The sequence below is a fragment of the Rhagoletis pomonella genome, unplaced genomic scaffold (assembly GCF_013731165.1).
Source record: "Rhagoletis pomonella isolate Grant_MI unplaced genomic scaffold, Rhpom_1.0 Rhpom_scaffold_00003, whole genome shotgun sequence".
NCBI classification, from domain to species: domain Eukaryota; kingdom Metazoa; phylum Arthropoda; class Insecta; order Diptera; family Tephritidae; genus Rhagoletis; species Rhagoletis pomonella.
In genome coordinates, this window is record NW_023458557.1 from 98137688 (window position 1) to 98159398 (window position 21711).

The 21711-nt window shown below is 34.9% G+C and overlaps 1 protein-coding gene across 1 annotated transcript in view; it reads right to left on the reverse strand.

Moving 5' to 3' along the window:
* LOC118735930 (stathmin) overlaps positions 1–16475 on the reverse strand; it is a 220481-nt gene extending 204006 nt beyond the window's left edge. Inside the window, exons 1-2 of the mRNA XM_036465968.1 lie at positions 16087–16475; positions 12299–12561 (exon numbers count right to left, since the gene is read on the reverse strand). Coding sequence (XP_036321861.1) covers positions 12299–12371 — 73 coding nt within the window. The 5' untranslated portion in view covers positions 12372–12561; positions 16087–16475. The remainder of the gene's footprint in view (positions 1–12298; positions 12562–16086) is intronic.
* Positions 16476–21711: the final 5236 nt, after the last annotated feature.

The window sequence follows — 21711 nt, forward strand, 5'->3', positions numbered from 1 at the left end:
TCGCATGGATGAACATATTACTTATCGTTTTTGAAAAACTTAGTTTCATAGGCTGCAACATTCCCACATGAAAATTTGTCGCAACCACGCCACCAGTTCATAAACAATGACTGGAATTAACACCAGAGTGCACCAGAAAGCAGGCTAAGCAAACAAAGGACAAGCCTCGTCAACGCCAGCGCTTTCAATGGAAAGTACAAAGTTCCCACCTACGGGTACATATTTTGTTCACCTTTAGCCATAACACTGGTCTACAAATTTCAACTTTTTTTCTGCGAATAAGACGGGACCTGGTGTTTCTGAACGGATTTTTCGTGCTGAACACGAATCCGGGGTCAAAAATGTCCCATCACGTCACGTTTTCGAGAAAAAAGGGGTTGAAACCCCTAAAAACAGCGTTTTTGGCCATTTTCGAAAAATTATAGAGCTGAACCCTGACGTGGTACAAATTTTGCATATATCAGAAATTAAAGGCTAAACCGTGCCCTTTCGAATGAGCCCTATGCCGAATTGATCGCGTGCACCCTTAAAGCAGGGGGTGTATTTGTGTTTAGGGGTGCAGGAAAAATTGATCACAGAAAGAATTTAATCTTAAACGATCATAGAAAATTAATAATGCCAAGGTTTTAACTATATTAAAAGTCGCTGATTACGAATCTGCAGTTAGATTTTAAAAATGCATCATTCATTTTATATGGTCGTTTAAGATGAAATTCTTTCTGCGATCAATTTTCCCTGGACTCCTAGACACAAATACACCCCCTGATCTAAGGGTGCATGCGATTAATTCGGCATAGGGCTCATTCGAAAGGGCACGATTTAGCCTTTAATTTCTGACATATACAAAGTTTGTAGCACGTCAGGGTTCAGCTCTACAATTTTTCGAAAATGTCCAAAAACGCTGTTTTTAGGGGTTTCAACCCCTTTTTTCTCGAAAACGTGACGTGATGGGAAGTTTTGGACCCCAGATTCGTGTTCAGCACGAAAAATCCGTTCGGAAACACCAGGTCCCGTCTTATTCGCAAAACCCTTGTAGACCAGTGTAATGAATATTGTCTGTATTTGATTGTATTGAATTAAGATTAAATTTGGCTGATAAACCAAAATTTATATGAAAATGTAAAACAGACGTGTGGGGGTGACGACAATGTTTGCCGCATGGCAAATAAATAACAACTGATGGAAAGTGTAAGAAAAACAATAGCAGCAACACAAAAAGAAAGCAGAGGCATGGCATAGATAAAAAATCAGCTGACTATGCAGATTAAAGTACGGATTAGAGGCATAACGCGTAGAAGTGGCAATAATAATGCAAAGTACATATGTACATGAAAAAAGCGGGGGAAGAATGCATGTAATCAAACTACTTGCAAAGCGTATAATGACCGAGTTACATATGTATGTACATATGTACTTATGTAAGCATAATGAGGGCGGGGTGCACCTAACAGCAGCAACATAGCAACAGACTGTATGTACAACTACGAATATACACATGTAGACAAACTTTTTGTGTGGGGTGTAGGAACTGAACCTGATGTCGCTGATGTGGCACGACGGACCGAGCTGAGGCGAGTAGCAGACAACATTGTACGAGCATAGAATTTATTATTTCCTGTTAATGCTGCAGGAAGGTGCAGGAAATGACGACGCTAGGCGATGAGACGATGCTATAAAGTTGCTATAAGTGTTGGAGGCGCTCGAAATCATGCATAAATAAAATGTGTTGATGACTGTTGCATATGGCATAAAATAGGGTGACAATATGGAAAAAACGGCAGACATTTGTCAGGGCTTGTTACGATGCCATTTTCTTTCGCGTAAATTACCTACGCGCTTTTTTTTCTGTTTGTATTTCGCTAATAATTCTTATGTAGTATACATGTACATATACATATGAATGTACATCATTAAGATGAATATATTTTGGGTGTGGTCGAGAAAGAAAATGAGAGAAAATAAATAGGTGTAATCCCGTATTTCTCAGACTCGAACTAGTAAAACTGTCAAGAAATAAAAATTTGCTCAGAGCGAGAGAGTAGCATTGAAAAGTACGGGATCGCTTTCTAGTAAAAAATGGTAACCTCTGTCAACTTCAACATAACCTCCAAATTTTGGTTGTAAATTTTTGCTTATTTTGTATGTAAACATATCCAGCTCACACATGTAAATAATCAAAAATACTTTCAAATTCATTAGAATCCACTTAAACAGGTAATTAAATACTTTTCAACATGAATTAGCAGAGTGCACTTTTCTTTTGTTTACAATTTGGAATTTACCAGCAAAAAATTCTCGGACTAAAACTGGTAACTTCTGACAGAGAGAGAACCGTATTTACTCTATTTTTTTGTCCTCTCAATAGTCAGAGAACCGAGTACGGGATCGATTTCCAGTAAAATCTGACTGATTCTGACTATTTCTGACTAGTCCGGACTCGTACGGGATCGCAACTAATGATGGGAAATAAATATGTACATACATATACATATGTATACAATACAAGTAATTTTTAGCAAAAAAAACCGACTTCAACTCTCATATAAAAAAAAAAATATATATATATATATACCTCATGATCCACTGATCGGATCTTAACCAGATTAGTATGGGACCACCTCTGAGACACTACCTTTCCGATGCAAAAGGATTTATCGAAATCGGTTGACGTGGTCCAAAGTTATGCGGTAACATACATAAAAAAAAAAAAATATTTTGCCAGATTTCATGCTAAAGCTGACACAGATGAAGTTCACTATTTCTTGCTCGAATTGCAAAAAATCAGGTATCATTGGAAAGGTAGTGAATCAACTTATAATCTATCTGCTATACCAATCTTAATAATTTTTCATATGAAATTGCTTTTTAACTGACTGTGACTTTTAATTTTTAAAATTACAATCCATTTTCCCATTTTTATTGTGACCAAAACTCATTCAATAAAAATACTAAAAAAAAATCCTTTCCAATAACATTTTTTCCTAAATGGCACCTTAAAGTATTAAGAAATTAGGAATTGTTGAAGCTACTCCGAAAAGCGAAAATGCAAAAATTTGTCTCGGTCGAGTTCAAATACATACAAGGGAAATAAAGTTCTCACAAAGCCAATTTGTAAAGGTCCGTTTTAGCTACCTTTTGATCAAATACTTCTTCTTAATAGAAAACTGTCGTGCCTAAATTACACAGGACTAGATTTTATATTGAGTTTTTAGAAAATTTTCGAGTATGTAGTTTTGTAGCTCATTCAATTTTAGTACATATAATATGCACCTGGAACACAATCTCAAAGATATTTGGTGTAACGTTATGCATAACACAAAAAAGGAAAGAAGATAGTGGCGGTATCGTCATTAAAGGGAACTGTCATTTCGGGAACATTCCGGGACTATGACGAGCAAGTAAAACACCCATTAAAGATTATGTTTAATTAAGTATGAGATTTTTCGGTAATTTATAAAAACTGCTAGAAATTTTAGATGTATAATAGCCGTCATCGATTCGCCACTTCTCGCTCGCTATGTTTGAGTTCCGGTCGCTTAAAGAAGACTTTTGCATGTAAAAGCAACAACAAAGTTAGCTAGCACGGATAGACGATAGCGAGTTTGGTTGTACCTCATTGAGTTCGTTCGTTTCGCCACTCGTTAGCTGTTGTTTTTTAAGTTTTAAAAACATTCCCGAAATGACTTTCTAGTTCATAATTCAGTACGTTTCGCGTTAAATTCAAAAATATGTCAGTTCGTGCTCTGCCCGGTCATAAACTAAATCGACGGCGACCTAATCCAATTCATAACAGTAAAAAATCAATTCAATAAAAAAGTTAAAATATTTGTTAATAACACAACTAAATTCTTCACCCCAATTAATTGAAAAGTTTGAAGCCTTTTACTGCAAATTTTGCCGAAAAAATGCTTGAAAAACGGAAAATTTTAAAAGCCCAAAGCAAAATTTTGTATTGACATTTCCGTTTCCCTTAATTCATACTTTAAATTTGAATTATTTTGCAATAAATGCATGCAATTATTCCATCCCCGGAGCATGACAAACAAATCAAAACCGAAATTGAGTTTATTTTGCGAAAAGAAATAACGACCGGAAAATTGCAAAAATATCCGCTCAAGCCAGCAGGCAAATTAAAAGGAAATCAAAGCAATGAATGGCAAAGTTAGATAGAAAAGAGAATCACAAAAAAATTAGAAAAGACTCTTAGCAATCAATAGTTTTTTCTGCATTTGCGCCAAATAATAAAAGCGCATGCAATTCAATGCAAATGGAAAACGGATTAGAAAAGAAAAGAGAGTAAATGTCAAAACAAAAAAAAAAAACAAAAAAAAAACAATCTAAAAACTAAACTTTCCACTGAATGTCATTGAATATCAGGCGCGCGCGCTGCACCTTCAAGCGCAAGACTCCCCCCCACGCGCAACACCCACGGAAACTCATGTGATTACATATGTACATATGTATGTATCGTATGTACCTTAATATAGAAAGGCCCTAACTCATATAGTCACTGAAATGCAAAAAAGCCGTAACTCACTAAAAATTGTTATTGCTTTAAATGATGTGGGGACTTATAATTCGATGAAATGCATCATAATCAATCAAAAGGGAATTTTGAATTTTTACTTAGTTACGACTTTTTTTAATTCAGCAAATATATGAGTTACGGTCTTTCTATATTAAGGTAACGGTATGTATGTAAGTAAGCTTATACATATGTACAATCAATGCATTCACCGGCAATCAAGCCACAAAATGACAGACTGACGAAGGCGTTGCACAACAGTGCCTCATGGAGTTGGCCGGCGCTGGGGCACTGATGACGGCTGCATATGCTGCTTCTTGGCTGTGAGCTGCCTTTTGTCGGCGACAACAAACAAACGCTCGCCTTGCAACAGGCACACACAATCATATATTTTTTCTGCTAAACTATGCGCCTGCAAATCAATCTAAAGCAGTAGCTGAACTACTCTTGGAGCTAGAAAAAAAGATCAATCACAACATCAGCTGGTATTCGTAGTTGCAACAAAATACGTCGACGACAGCAATCGTCAGTAACCGGCAGGAGCGATAAAATCAAATCACACTCTCGGCCGACCGACCACACATTGCTACGCTAGTGTAAGGCAATGAAAATAACAACAAAATATAAAAAAGTAGCAGTTACCCATTTTCAAAACATACAGGCTGATCCATGGAAAACGACAAAGGCAAAGCTAAATTGAGGTACACCCACCAAGCAAAATAAGTGGGAAAGTGCTGAGATACACCTAAAAGACCTAAAAGTTCGTTACGCATATCGAGCCCTAACCGCAAAAAAGATGTAAGCGAAATCTTTCTCAAATTCTTCCTTTTGATGCGGAAGTATTCCTAGATCATCTACATGAATTTCTGCATCAAAATTAAAATTTTGAAAAAAAAAACTCGCTTACATATTTTTGGCGGTAAGGGCTCGATATGCACATAACAGATGTGCATTTTTTCTGCCTCTGCTGCGTTACAATAAAGTTGCATTCACGAATCTATTGAGGCTAAAAATTAGTTGCCAAACAAGCCAAGGCATGATACAACAACAGGGCAACAGTGGCAATGTCAAACTGTCGGACTGCCTGAAAATCAATCGCGTCGCTTACATTTGGTGCTACATAGCTATTTGGTTATACTTCCGTATGTTACTATTTGCTGGACAAACTTTGAAATGGTATTGTGAAATAATGCTATTATGCAAATATTCATTCCCATGTTGCTTCTAGATACTACGCGGCCAATAGGAAATTTTTTTGCCCTTATGAAAAATTACCTATTTGTAGGAAAAGGTAAAAAATCCGTATACAAATGTAAAATGTACAAATGTAATTATGTAGTTATAGTAAAAAAATTCGATTTCATCAATCCACTCGAAAGATGTCGAATATGATGAACCTGAAAATTAATGCATAATCTCAAAAATGGGGTTGAAATTCGTTGAAGTTAATGGTGAACTAACCACAAAACCTAATTTTTTGCAAAATCTGACGAGAAATTTAAAAGTAAATTTTCACGAATTTCATGTGAACAAATATTCCCAATTTGTTTTTCGTTTGCATGTTAAGTTATGAGAACAATTTATTCGCATGGAATTGGCGATTATAAAAAGATTTATTTGGGAAGAGTATTCTTTAGAATTAGATTTTTAAATCGCAAGATTGCATTCAAAATAAGAAAATTAAAAAATAACAACATAATGCTCTCGTGATTTTTGTTATAAAATAAAAAGAACAATAACAAATAAAAGAACAAAATGAAGTCTTCCTTTAACATTACATATTTTATATATTTTTAATAAAAAAAGAAGTGCGAAACACGTAAGTGAAAAATCAAAATTTCAAACTTTTTAGAATTTTTAGAAAATATTTGAGTATGCAGTTTTGTAGCTCATTCAATTTTAGTATAGGAAGGTGCAAGTTTCAAATAGCTAAAAACTAAGAGTCGATTTTTGAGAATTTTTTAGCACAGCTACACCATTTTTATTGAACGCAAACAAATTTTCATTTTTTACCATTGTGCGCATCAATTGTTTGCTTTGCCACTACCACTACACACAGGAATGCAGTTTACATGAAGAAAAAGGAAAATGCAACCAACAAACTTGATCTTGATTTGCAAAGTTTTCAAAGCATTCAACTTGCCTTTTATTGCGAAATGGCTTAGGGTCCGAAAATCATTTTTTTGTAGAAAGTTTGGTTGACGATAAATTAAGATATTCATATGTACATATGTATGTATGCATGTATTACTGTGCATTTGTAGGAAAAATTATACAACAAACATTGCAGTGAGCTTAGTTTAATGCGTTTATACTCAAATATTGGATATGCAAACTGTTTAATACATACTTAGCACTCAATAAGCTCCTATTGAGCCTCTTAATCTGGAAACAAACATATTTGGGTTCATTCGCCTTTATCAAACACTTTAAAAAAATTTCGTGCTCAATTTCATCATCAAAGCGATGACAAAAGGTTTACGCATTATAGAATGCAACAGCATCCAACTAGCGAGAATGAATTTCATTAGCGGAAACAAAATTTCACCACTTGTGCTGGAAAGAGGGGTAGCGTTAAACAAACTAAGGTATTAAGAAACCCCAAATAAAACAGTTAAATAAGTTAACAAAAATAGATAATTCCAAGTGGGCTTATTCCTTATTTGTATGGCATTATATAAATCTAAAGAGATACTATTAAGTATAATACTAGCAAGTATACTTGTCAACTGATCTCACGAAAAAACATACATAAATTCATAAATTTTTAAAAATAATAATTTAATAAAAGTTACGTTTAAAAATACTTTTTTTTTATATATCAACTTCCTACGCCATTGCTTGCAAAATAGCTATATCTAAAAATGCATTTTCTCTTTATTTTCACATTTCCATGGCGCTCAGAATTTCGAGCGAACATTGATGTAAAACAAAAAAATAAATACAAATCAAAACTATAATACAGAGACGGATACGGATATGGAAATGGCAGGATAATAGTTTTTGCTGCTACTGCAACAAATGCAGATTTTCGTTGTCAGTCTCAAAATGAGGATAGTTAAGTACAACAGCAACAGACAAACTGGATAACAGCACAATGGATTAATAGGGATAAGGCAGAATAGCAGTTTTAGCTGGATAGCTGGAGTATAGCAAATAAACGTAATACAAATTCAAAAATGGGTGTGGTGGAGAGCTTGCATGTACATCCTAATGTAGGGCTGTATTTATTGCCTTCTGGTAGCTAATCTACATACATACCTATGTATGTATGTACACCAACGTAACATGAAGCTGAACATATGCCGAATTTTGTTATTGTAGTTGTCAGCGTATTGTAGCCATACATGAAAGTTCCATTAAAGTACAATTGCTAACACATTAAGGGCCGGTTGTTTAATGACTGATTAGCACAAATCGGAGGTAGAAGCTGCGGTTAAATAAAACGACTGCTTTATCGATCACATGTTATATGTATGGTGTCGAAATCGTCGATAATGATGTTTAACCGGCAAATAGTGATAAGCTGTGTTTTCGTATTCTCCAGCAAAAAATATCCAGTAACTTGCCAGTAACCAAATTTCGGAGAGTAAGTCAATATTTACTCCCAATGAGTGAAATATGCAAGAAAGTACGAAAACGCAAAACCAGCAAGAAGTTGCTAGTTTTATGAACAGCTGATTTATTTGTTATTTTCCGATGCAATTTTCTTAGAAAACTAGTATTTTCCATCTTATTATATATTTAAATAGGTTTATTTTGTCAATTGCAATTTGCAACTCTAAAAGCACCATAAACAATTATTTTCTTAATGTGATTTACAATAAGCATCGTGCCATCAGCTGTTTTTCTTGCTAGCAAATAGTTGCTAGTAAAAATTTATCCAGTAAAAATCCAGTAAAACTTGCAAGTTCAGCTGTCATTTTTGCTCTCTCAATTTCCCTTCTTTTTCTAGTTTCTTGCAAGTTTTTGCGTACGAAAACGACATCCAGTAAAAAACCAGTAAAATTAGTACTGGATTTACTGGATAGTGCGTACGCGAACAGGGCTATAACCAGACATTGAACAACCGGCCCTAAAGAAAGTCTACACAAATTATCCGTAAATTATCCGTGAAAAGAATAATTTTGCCGCGGACATATTTTAAAAAATATCGAGTGCCCTGCTAACTTCTGAAAACCAATGAAGGAAACCAGCTAAACCCAAACTAACTATCTGATAATTTGCCGTAAATTATCCGTTGTTTATCCGTGAAAAGAATTATCTTGCCGCGGAAACATTTTAAAAATTTCCGCGGCAAGATAATTCTTTTCACGGATAAACAACGGATAATTTACGGCAAATTATCAGATAGTTAGTTTGGGTTTAGCTGGTTTCCTTTATCGGTTTTCAGAAGGTGCCCTGCTAACTTCCACGGAATATTTTTTAAAATGTTTCCGCGATATTTTTTAAAATGTTTCCGCGGCAAAATAATTCTTTTCACGGATAAACAACGGATAATTTACGGCAAATTATCAGATAGTTAGTTTGGGTTTAGCTGGTTTCCTTAATTTGGTTGAATAATTCTTTTAAGGGATAATTTACGGCAAATTATTAAATAGTTAGTTTGGGTTTAGCTGGTTTCCTTTATTGGTTTTCAGAATATTCCGTGGAAGTTAGCAGGGCACTCGATATTTTTTAAAATGTTTCCGCGGCAAGATAATTCTTTTCACGGATAAACAACGGATAATTTACGGCAAATTATCAGATAGTTAGTTTGGGTTTAGCTGGTTTCCTTTATCGGTTTTCAGAAGGTGCCCTGCCAACTTCCACGGAATATTTTTTAAAATGTTTCCGCGGCAAAACAATTCTTTTCACGGATAAACAACGGATAATTTACGGCAAATGATCAGATAGTTAGTTTGGGTTTAGCTGGTTTCGTTCATTGGTTTTCAGAAGGTGCCCTGCTAACTTCCGTGGAAGTTAGCAAGGCACTCGATATTTTTATACCCGAGCGCACTTGTGCACAAGGGTATTATAACTTTGTTCACATAACGAATGTTTGTAACAGGCAAAACGAATCGAGATAGATATAGACAAATGTATACATAAATGATCAGGATGAAAAGAGAAATCGATTAAGCGGTGACTGTCTGTCCGTCCGTCCGTCCGTCTGTCCGTCCGTCCGTCTGTCCGTCTGTCCGTCCGTCCGTCCGTCCGTCTGTCCGTCCGTCCGTCCGTCTGTCCGTCCGTCCGTCTGTCCGTCCGTCTGTCCGTCCGTCCGTCTGTCCGTCCGTCTGTGCACACGATAACTCGAGTAAAAATTAAGATATCTTAACGAAACTTGGCACGTGTACTTCTTTCGGGCGTAGGACGGATGGTATGGAATGGGCAAAATCGGACAATAACCACGCCTACCTCCCTCCCATATAACGGTAATTTTCAGAAATACGAAAACTGCGATATTTTAGTAACTACTGAAGATTATTCACTCAAAATTGATATTTGCAATAACTTTTAGACGAAAAATAAGAATATTATAAATTTTTGAAAAATGGGCGTAGCCACGCCCACTTAGTGTTACATGTGTATATCTTGGCAACCGCTGCACCGATTTCTTCCAAACTTGGCACAGTTATTGGCCTTGGTACAGGATACCAAATGGCCGAAAATTTTAAAAATGGGACAATAACCACGCCCACATCCCATATAACGGTAATTTGGAGAAATACTAAATCTTCGATAAATCCATAAATATTGAAGCTAATTTATTCAAAATTGATGCTTGCAACAATTCTTTATCAGGAAATACGCTTATCATAAAATTTTGGAAAATGGGCGTGGCACCGCCCACTTATGATCACATATATGTATCTCGGTAACCGTTCTACCAATTTGTACCAAACTCGGTATGGTTATTGTGCTTGCCACATAAAAGCAAAGCGTTCAAAATTATTGAAATCGGACTAAAATTACGGCTTTTCATATAACGGTAAATTTTAGAAATGCTTGAAACGTCAATATTTCGAAATTTAAGGACGCTAATTTATTCCAAATCGATACACCCCGGCTTACCATGTAGCTGTAGCTTTCGGAAAGGTGAAAAGGCATATATGTAATACTTGCGCCGGGTATTTAATGTTCGGCCTCGCCCGAACTTAGACTTTCTTACTTGTTTAAAATATGTCCGCGGCAAAATTATTCTTTTCACGGATAATTTACGGATAATTAACGGCAAAATTATGCGATAGGAATTTTTGCTTTGAGAAAAAGTTGTCCTGCCAAGTTCAGAGAGGTAAGATATAAGAGGTTTATTCGTTTTGCTTACTTATATTTTTTATTATCACTTAATTCTTAAAACCCAAAAGTAGATCATGATAAAATATGTATATCGAATTAAAGATAATAGCTTGTACTTTCTAAATAATATAAATTTCTTTACCATTAATCATGCAGTTTTTTCAAAAAAGGTAATTTCATGAAAAAATAACATATGTTCGTTTTTTAGTGGTTTTGGTTTAAATATATAAAAAACAATTTCAATTATGTATATCAGCTGAAAGATAAATTGAATAATCTTTAGGGTGACGTTATTAGTTTTTTAATCGGTTATGTGGTTCATAAGATATTAATATTTAAAAAAAAACAAAGAATTGAATTGTAACCTTAGAAGGTTTATATTTTACTTGCGCTAAATTGACACGGTTGAAATGAGCATAAAAAGTTCTTTTGATCTGCATTTATTGTTTTTGCATAGCTGAACGGTCAGTATTCTAGTTTTATTCCAGGAAATGACGAATAACTTAAATTAAAAATCTATTATTTTACGTATTGCTTGGTATTTCCATTAAAACGCCAAATATATTGCAAATTCACATATAATTAATAATACACATTTCACTTCTAATTGTATACTTTGCGCACTTTCTTAGTACCTTTCTACTACCGTTTTCGCAAAAGGCGATCACATTCTTCCACTTTCTCCTACTTCCAAAATACAAATCTAGATAAAGGAGTGTCAAATTTTAGCTGTCACAAATTACATAACCTTGTGTTATTGAATCATGCACATAGCCGATATTTTTTTTAATTTTTAGAAGTTCATCCAAGTAGAATTCCTTCGTAAAGTTTTAGCCGGTAAAGTATGAACCAGTTATTATTGGTATTGATTCTTATTTTAACAACTTTTTTGTATTAAATTTATAATATTTATGAATGTACTCCGAGCGACTGTCTGATACCAAATGTACATTTACCACTTTCCTGTCGAATCTCCCTTATAGCCCGAACACAATGAAAACGACGAGCTACAAACCACAGCTGTCAAATTATTTTAACACGTACTCTTATGTAGATAATTATTTTGGCGACGACCGGGCTACGCGACGGCTGTGGTTGTGGCCAGATTAGATCTATTTCTATTTTTCTGGCGACAGATAAGGTTCTTCCTCTTCTTTTGTGTCAAACTCATACAAATTCATGATGTCGCTGCCGCGTTCAAAGAAATCATGTCGCCATCGACAAAGCGCTTAGATAATAAAGATGACAAATTGGAAGCTGTGGTCTGTAGCTTGTCGTTTTCAATATGTTCAGAACTTTACTTTAACAAAGGCGTGACAGACATGCTTCTGAGCCGGTTTACAAAGTAAGTCATGTAGAATGTAGATCAGTCGATCGGAGTAGTGCGGCGCTTGGAAATAACTTCGGCGGCACGTTATTTTGCAACTGACAGCGTAATACTTAATTTTTAGAGGTTCTCCAAATAGATGCATGTAGATAAGTTTTGAAACTTACCTTCTTTTTCAGCAGCTGTTAGTTCAGCAGCAGCGGCTGTGGCATTTGCAGTATTTTCAGCTGGATGCACCATTTTTATTATGCTTTTATTTTCTTTGATTGAAGAGCTTTCGAAAATCGATTTGAATTTAAAAATATACGCCTATTATTATTTGAAATTAACTTTCTCCTTTGAGTTTAAAAATTTGACTGGAATTTTTTTGAATTGATGTAATAATTAAAATTTTCAGGTGCCGTGCTGTTCGCTTTGCGGGTGAAAGAGGCTGAAAGAGAGAAAAATATTGCAATTAAATTGTTGAAGAAAAAATTACTTAAATACGCCCAATTATGTATGTACATAGGACAAAATGTCCGCTTAGAATTGACAATGCAAGTACTTTTTTTTATTATTTTTGAATAACGAAAACAATAATTTATTTATTTTTCGTAATTCGAATAAATTTTGTCCAATTCTGACTTCAAACTTGATCTTGGCGATCGTTATTGCGCTGAGTAATATTTCCACTATTCTGTGAGGCACAGTCAGTATGTTAAAAACCAAGTAGGAAAGAAAAGTTGGAATAACAATGTAATCAATTGTTGTCGCTCTTTGTTTTGTGTACGTCATTGTTGTTGTTGTCGTATGTACATGAGCGGAGTTTGCTGCATATGCCTTTGTTCTTTACTCCATTGCATCTGCCGCTGTGCTTATAGGGCACCATGAGCCAGCGAAATTGGAGGAGCTGCGAGATGAAGAACAAGCGAACATATCCATATACAGCAAGACCTATATGTAGTTAAAACTTAACCGAATAGGGAGGACAGTAAAATATGTACAGAGTGTGTACCAAGTATTTACATATCTACATACGGACGTAGGTACATTAGGGTGGTCCGTAAGTGTAGGAAGCAAGTTTTTACATCAGATTTCCTAAGCCTCAACCCCTACGTCGATGCTACTATAGTCGAAGATATCACATATAAATTTTGGTCCCAAATTTTGTATTCATCTATAGAGACCCAAAAAATTATAATTAAATTTTTTTTTGCCAACTCATACCCCTAATTGATACTACTAAGTCTCTGAAAATGTTACTAGATCACAAAATTCTTTAAATTTAATTTTTAATGTTTATTGTGATTTAGTTTTAAGTTTATGATTTTTTTTAGTAAAATTTTGTCGTAGTCTTTTGTCCACAATTTGGTAGCCACTTTGTATGAAATACGACAAAATTGTATAAAAATTTCTACTAAATTAACGACATTTTTAAGAATATTGATTAATTTAATATGACTGCATCACTAGCTAATTTTTACAAAATTATCGAAAAAATTTTAATCAATATCTGGAAAACTAAAGGAGATACCTAAAAACTGATAACACCAATCGAAAGACCTTATGTTAAAATATACATATAACTGCACCTATAACTAAAAATCGTTAAAATTGCGCTTACGACAATCTTTTACACAGGCGACGATATATATTCGACTACGGTACTATCGATTTTGGGTGTGTTGGCAAAAAAAAATAATGTTAATTTTTTTGTCATTATGTAGAGGGATCCGAACTTTGGCCCCTGTGCGACACGCCTTAACAGTCTCCAGTCGGCACCAAAATTTATATGTGACATCTGTGGCCGTGGTATTATCGATTGAAGGAGTGGCACCGAAAAAATCGCTCATCTGATTTTTAAAGGTCCACCCTAATGTACATATCCACATAGGAACGGCTAGAAGGTGCAAATAAAACAAGAACACCAAAGGAATTTAATAAAGTCAAACCTGTTTTTCTTTCAAGTACCTATGTATGTATGTATGTACATACATGAGAAAAGCCCGAAAATTTTAGGGATAAAATACAAAGAAAATTGTATATGGTACCTTTAATATAAAGCTTTTCATATACCTATGTACATACGTATTTACATATGTACATATGTATATACATAAATGGAATAGAATTAATATATTTGATAAACTATCCTATGTTTTGTCTATAATTATTAGTAAGACACAAATTTTGCTTAATTTAAACAAATATTTTTGAAGTAGGTAATCAACCGGCCAAATATAGAACATTAAGCATTAGTGACAAAAAAAAAAAAAGCTACTACTATTAAGGCTCAAACGAGCCTTTCATTATGATGTGTTTTGTAACAGCGATTGGAGACGGTTAATGCGTGTCGCGCAGGGGCGAAGTACAGACTTCTCTATAGACCCAAAAAATTAAAATAGATTTTTTTTATCTAATACTCAAAATCGATACTACCGTAGTAGAGGTTATCACATATAAATTTTAGTTCTGATTGGAGTCGGTTAAAGAGTGTCGCAAAGGGGGCCGAAGGCCGCCTACGCAGAAAGGTGTTCTCTGCAAAAGGTGTTCAGCCCCCCTTCTTTGGCAGCACAGAAAGGAGAATTCTACTGCCTGAGGGTTATAATTCCTAAGTGCGGCCGAAGGCCGCCTACGCAGAAAGGAATTCTACGCAAATATACATTTGTTAAAAAGAAAATTTTTTTTTTATAAAAACTTGTTTTTTCTTTTTTTAATTAACTTTTTTATTCTTTATTCAAAATCGCCCGATATCTAATTTGGCATAATTTCTTTTATTAAATAATCCCACGGTTCCTGTTAGTTGGGTCATATTCCACTTCAAAGTGCTCAGTTTGCCTAATAAAATTCTGTTTTCCCCCTTTTTCAAACGGTTCCCTAGGGGCCTGTGGGAGGAGCCCAAGGGAGAATACTCCTTTTTAGAAAGCGGGGACTGTCCCCTTTCTAGTGGGGAGGGATTGGGGGGCTCCGCCCCTCGCCCCTCCGCCCCCCACCCTAAAAACGATGTGAGCGCTACTAAACATTTCCCGCGTGAACTGTTGTCTACAAGTGTGTGTAAAAGGTTTTTGATTCGATTCACGCGTTTGGGCACAGCAACCCAAAATCGTTGTACAAATTCATAGAGTACCTTTTTTTCATTTAATGCCCAAAATCGATACTTCTAAAGTCGAATTCCGATTGGAGTCGGGTCATTGGGTAATCTGAACTTAGCCCCCAGTGCGACACGCCTCAACCGTCTGCAATCGGGACCAAAATTTATATGTGATATCTTCGACTACAGTAGCATCGACGTAGGGGTTGAGGCTTAGGAAATCTGATGTAAAAATTACCTTCCTACATTTAAGGACCACCCTAATATACAAATACACGCATATCTATAATAATAATAATAGATTGGCGCTTACACATATGTTAGTGTTTGGCCGAGCTTCTCCTCCGACTTGTGGCGTGCGCCTTGATATTGTCACACAAAGCGGAGGGACCTACAGTTTTACGCCGACTCCGAACGGCGATTGTATTTTTATGAGAAGCTGTTTTTCATGGCAGAAATACAATCGGAGGTTTGCCATTGCCTGCCGACGGACGACCGCTGTTAAGAAAAAACCTTTTTTCTATATTTTTTGCGATGTTGCTTTGACCAGGGTTTGAACCCGGGTCCTGCGGAGTGGAAGCGCGCACTGCTTACCACTACACCACAGCGGCCGACAACGCATATCTATACATATATTATATACAAGAATGCATTAAATACATATAAAGAATATGCATGTATGTTTATGAAATGTACATAAATCTGAACCGCAAACATATTTTCTGTGGTACAGGTTTAAAATTTAGAAAATTAAATAAATATTGTAGCTAAATTTCACTATGACTTTGCATGGAATTAATTGTTTTTGGCAACAAAATGCAGTTTTTCCACAGCTACATATGCATGCAGCAAGATGGCCGACTAGAATATGTATTTCGTACTTACACAAAACTGTAGTTAATCCAATGGGAAAAATTCTAATTAGCCGCAAAAACTGCTTTCAAAATAAAATTTTCGCAAATCGCGCACTCAAAATGTAGAAAGAATTGATATTTTATGCAACAAATCCTGCAGCACTTTGTTTGCTATACTTGTTTTTTCTGACGCATATACTTTAACCACTTTGAAATGCTAAAACTCCTTAACAACGTGCAGAAAATTCACGAAACGCACTGTGTGAACTGCGACCAACACTAGGTAGACTCGATATTAATTCAATTTCAACTGTAAAGTTTATTTAAATTTATTATTTCAACTAAAAACTGAAATTTAAGCGAACTAATTACGCCGACCAGCAAACGCGCGCAAATCCAACGACAAAGTAAATTTGACGAGTCGGTTGCGCAGACATTTTATATGAGCAGAGAATGATGGTAAAAATTGCAAAAACACAAATACTGGAACAACAACAGCAAACACAACAAAGACAATTAAAAGAAGTTTGATCTGTGCGGCGAAAATGGGAAGCAAAAGAGCGAAATAACAATAACAACGACAGAAAGCAAGTTAACGAGTGCATTTGTTGTTGCCGATAGCGCGCCGTACAAAGTTGCCAGCGTCCTGCAGATTTCAAGAAATTCGCTTTTAAAGCTGATGTCAGATAAAACTTTGTGGCGTGTTTGTTTACTCATTTCCAGTAAAATCCAGTAAAAGGTTTTTACGAATTTTCATGTTTCGGTGTTTTCGTACGCAAAAACTTCCAAAGTACGGGAAATTGACAGCGGAAGTTGCAAGTTTTTACTGGATAAATTTTTATCAGTACGAAAAACAGCTGATTGTCAAAGCGCGCAAAAAGATGGGAGTTGCCCATCATTTCGCTTCGCGCTGCAGCTGCAACGATATATGTGGCATGCTTTGTGCATTTTCATACAATCCATCTTATCTGCCAAAGCGAATCTGTCACGCAAAGCGAAGCAAGCGTTTTATCTGGCAGCAGCTTAACTGTTGTACCTTCCACCTCAAGCGATCGTTTTGTAAATTAACAAAACTTCTAACTTATTTCTAGCTTCTTTTTGAGCTATTTATTTATCAAAATTCATGCTTAAGTATTTAGAACATTTTTTACAAGAACGATAGAGTAAAAGGCTGCCCATTCCCGGCAGCGATGACAAACAAAGCCGAATAGTATGATAAAAGGAAATGTCCAAACAGTCAATTTACTTCAAAATAAATTTTTCTATAGCGAACGTGGTTTCATTTTGTTAGATAAATTTTCATGGCGCAATAAACAAGTGAAGTTATAAAACAGCTTTATCTCTTTATTTTCTGACATTTGACTACCTTATAGACAAATTTTATAGGCAATTTTCAAATAAGGCAATCTTCCTTCTCATTAAAAATATACGATTTATAAACAGATTTGCCAAAGAAAATGTTAAAAACGGAGATTTTCGTGATAGTATCAGTAAATTTTTAATGCATTTAAAGTTTCTGAGCCGTTGTTTACTTTTACTTGAGAATTGTAAAAATCAGGTACACCAAAGTGCGGCATGCGGAATGCTCCACATTTGTTTTCTACACCGTGCATTTAAGAGTTGGCAACACTAAGCCGCTGGCCTTTCGTTGATCTTCAACTTCGTCGACTAGGGTAGGCGAATGTACAAAGAAAAACAAAAACAAAGCAGCTGGAACCAAATAAAAAGCAAAGTAAACAAAACAACGAAATGCAGATAGTGCTAAGCATTGGGACTCCACAACTATCGTAATAGATTTACTGCGATTTTTGAGAAAAATCTACTCCGATTTTACTTTGAAAATAATTAAGTACACCTACTGAAGTATTTGAAAAAATTCCAGAAGTTAAATTATCTTAGCTTATAAAACGTACAGATGCAGTTACTTATAATAAATGTATGCAACTTGATCATTCTTATACCATTTTCCCACGGTGTCCTGAATTACTTTGTTCGCTCCCACAATTACGATCGCGTATTACCCCATTCCCACGAGCTCATTCTTAAATCGATTTGACAGTTCCCTGTCTCTGTGTTTTGATTTTGTTTTCTTCGCTGCATAATTGATGCAAAATGTATAAATTTATAAGTCTCAGTAATAAATTAGAGATATACGCATTTATAAACTTTACTTCTCGTTCTCGAAAAAAATGCAAGTTAAAACGTGAATATGGTTGAAAAGGAAGTTGAAATACCTTTCATTCAGTATGTATATCTATATAAATAATATATTTTTGAAAATGTTCAAAATTCCACTTTGGCCCCTTGTGCCGCTCGCCCCTTTAAATTTGCAGCAAAACAAAATTCATATCAGCACGCCCACTTTTTCTTTTTTTCTAGATCATCGAGCTTATTCTTTACTTTTACCAAAATCAAAAATATTTGTGCTGCCATTTTTGTAAATATTTCCTTTTTTGTGCCATAGAAAAGATAAAAATTACTTATGGGCGGTTGTTCAACCTCTGATTAGAACAAATCGGAGGTGGAAGCTCCGGTTAAATACAACGACTGCTTTATCGATCACATGTTATAGGCATGGTGTCGAAATCGTCGATAATGATGTTTAACCGGCAAGTAGTGATAACCAGACATTGAACAACCGGCCCTTAAACTTCTAAAAAAAAATTATTGTTCGCTTATTCGTGCGCCCTTTTATATTTCACAGTTCAATTTACATTGAAAAGTATGCTCGGAAAAAATCTAAACTGTTCCTATTCACTGCATTACCGACACTTTCCAGTGCTTGGTATTAATGGTTGAAACGTAATTTTGAAGATTTATTTAGCCACTCGTTCACTAGAATATACTACACTTGTTGGAAATAAAAGACGAGTATATATAGGTATAATTGCAGAGAATTGAAAGATAATGCGATGTATTTTTTAACAACATAAAAGGTCGGCAATAAAAAAGTAGGAATTTTTGAATATTTAATTTAAAAAAGACCGATATATTTCGGTTATGACGTTGTACCAGTAAACGCGCGATATATAAAGAATCTACTGCGGCTTTCAGTCCGATTTAGGCTAGCAGGAGTTCTAACCCTGATGGTGCCGCAAAAATTGAGAGAATTTGCTTTTGTTGATTGAAATTTGCAAATACAAATCATTGCTCTGAGAGAAATCAGACGAAACTTTAAATTTTTTTGGATGTCAACGGAAATTATTTAAAAATAAGAGTGGGTAAGGCAGTTCATATTTAAAGTAGTGTTCAAAACTCTTTGCAATGCAAACAATTGTTACATACATTTAAATGTAGATATGTATGCACATATATTTACATATTTTTATGTATACATGGGTCGTTCTTAAAAAACATGACCATTCTGAATTTTGTAATTTTTAAAAATTAAGTTGGCCAAATATGTTTATAAGTGGCCTCATGTGGTTACGGATGGTATCAACAATAGGAATCCATAACCAGCAGTATTTTTTTTAATTTTTGGAGTTTTTGGAGTTAATAAGTCACAGAGTGGACCGGTAACAGAGGGGACAAATTAACTCAAAAATACCATATTTTAGCTTTTTATTCGAATTTTGGAGAATTTATTTGTCCACTTAATTAATGTACATAAAATATTTATAAAAAAATTATAAAATAAATAAAAAATCACTTTACTCACCGTTTTTCAACAGTAACAGAGTTGACACTGAATAAGGGTACGTACCTGGCATACAACTGGGTTCCTTACTCAACAACGCACTAAACAAGACTGAACAGTTCAAAACACATTTTGTTGATTTTAGCTAAGTTATGATGGAGAAGCATAAGAGAAATATACGCGTCATAACGTTTAACAAACATTTTTCAATAAAATGAGTGGACGTAACAGAGGGGACCAAAACCTGGGGACACAAATTTTCTTCATAAAAATTATACAAAAAAATTATTTTTCATCATTCTTTTCTATATATGGTATTAATATACACAAACTGAATAACAAAAATTGTAAATATTATTTTTTTTCAATTTTATTTCAACTGAAAATAACTATTAAATTTTTATAAATTGGCTCGGGACACAGGTTTTTGCTAAACCTTTGACATTGAAAATATCTTTTAAATTATTTTCAGATAATTAATTATTTTTTTTTATAATATAGTTACGTAGAATCGATAATAATTTATAAAAATGCAGATATTTTTCTATTTTCTTTTTGAAGAAACAAAATATAAAATAGTAAAGTCTGGGGACACCAATTGGTCATGTTTTTTAAGAACGACCCACATATACCCACCAAAAATTGGCATAAGCAGAAATAAGAAATACGGTATTCGCCGACATCGCTGCTGCAATGCACGACAAGGCGTATAATAAGGTAATGGTAGTCTATATTTTTTCTTATTATAACGACTAATTTAAGCCCAATTTCGAATGGGCATTTTGGGGTTACAACCACAACCCGGGTTCTGCCTCTAATAGCTGCAGCAATTAAAGATTTTATACCGGTTTTGAAGAGGTCGTTATACAGAGACATCTGCATCCGACATAACTCGACAGTTTTGTCCTGCAGGCTTATGAGACTGAGATCATTGGGGTCTCTAAATTATGCTGCGCAAATGAGGTCCTCTTAATTTTAACAGGTTCCCTGTACTCATGCAATAGATCTTTTTTCATGGCATACGTCCCCCGTTCTTTTCAGGATTCTTTATCTGATTTGATATTATTTGCATATAAAAATATGCAAAGAGCGTAGATTATATGCCCTTATGCAAAAAAAAATTAAATATTTAATTTCTCATTTATAATACATAAAGGTGGGAAATAGTTTTCGATAAGGTACGTCCTATGTATCATATTCAATCCACAACAGTTTTATAGGTTTCCACAGAAAAACCCTATATTTTTTGCAAAATACCTACAAATATGTATCTAAAGTCAACATCGATATATGATGCATGGACTTGTGAGACAAGGTAAAAAACTGTTCCCATGAATCACATGTGATTCATTGGACAGGCAACCTGTTAATTTAAGAAGTTATCTATCGGTTCTCATCATAAGATCAGCGCACTTTTCATGGCATACCCTGTACAATAACGTTAGATATGAATTTCGGTTGGTTTTTCCGGGATATCAGGGGTAAGCGAACTGGTCATCTGTGATATCGACATTTTCGAGGACAAGATGTTCTGGAGAATCAAGGATAGCCATAAGAGAATGCCCTTTAAGTGTATTCTAGTCCAGGTTTACGTCCCCTTTTTCCCAATCACTACCAGTTTTGTAAAATTTTCCTAGCAAAATGAACTAAATATCGTATGCGGACTGGCGGGTATTAATGCCCAAACTTGTTCTTATTCTTCAAAAAAAAAAATTCTAGACCGCGCCTTGATCGAGTTTGCCCCATAGTAAAAACGAAGTATTCCTATACCCAGAAAATATCCTGTGAAAAATTTATAGGTGGCGTTTAGAGTTAAAATAAAGCCGTCAAGGCATAGCTTCTGTTGAGAAGACTTTGCTATACGATTTAAATAATCTGTCATGGGTATTTTGAAATGGAGGACATCGAAGAGAATTTTTAAGGGAAATAGGTTTTCCGTGAAGGTCGTCGAAAGAGCCATTGAACCTATTACAAAATTTCTGGGAAGCGTTCGCGCAGTTGTTAATATACAGCAGA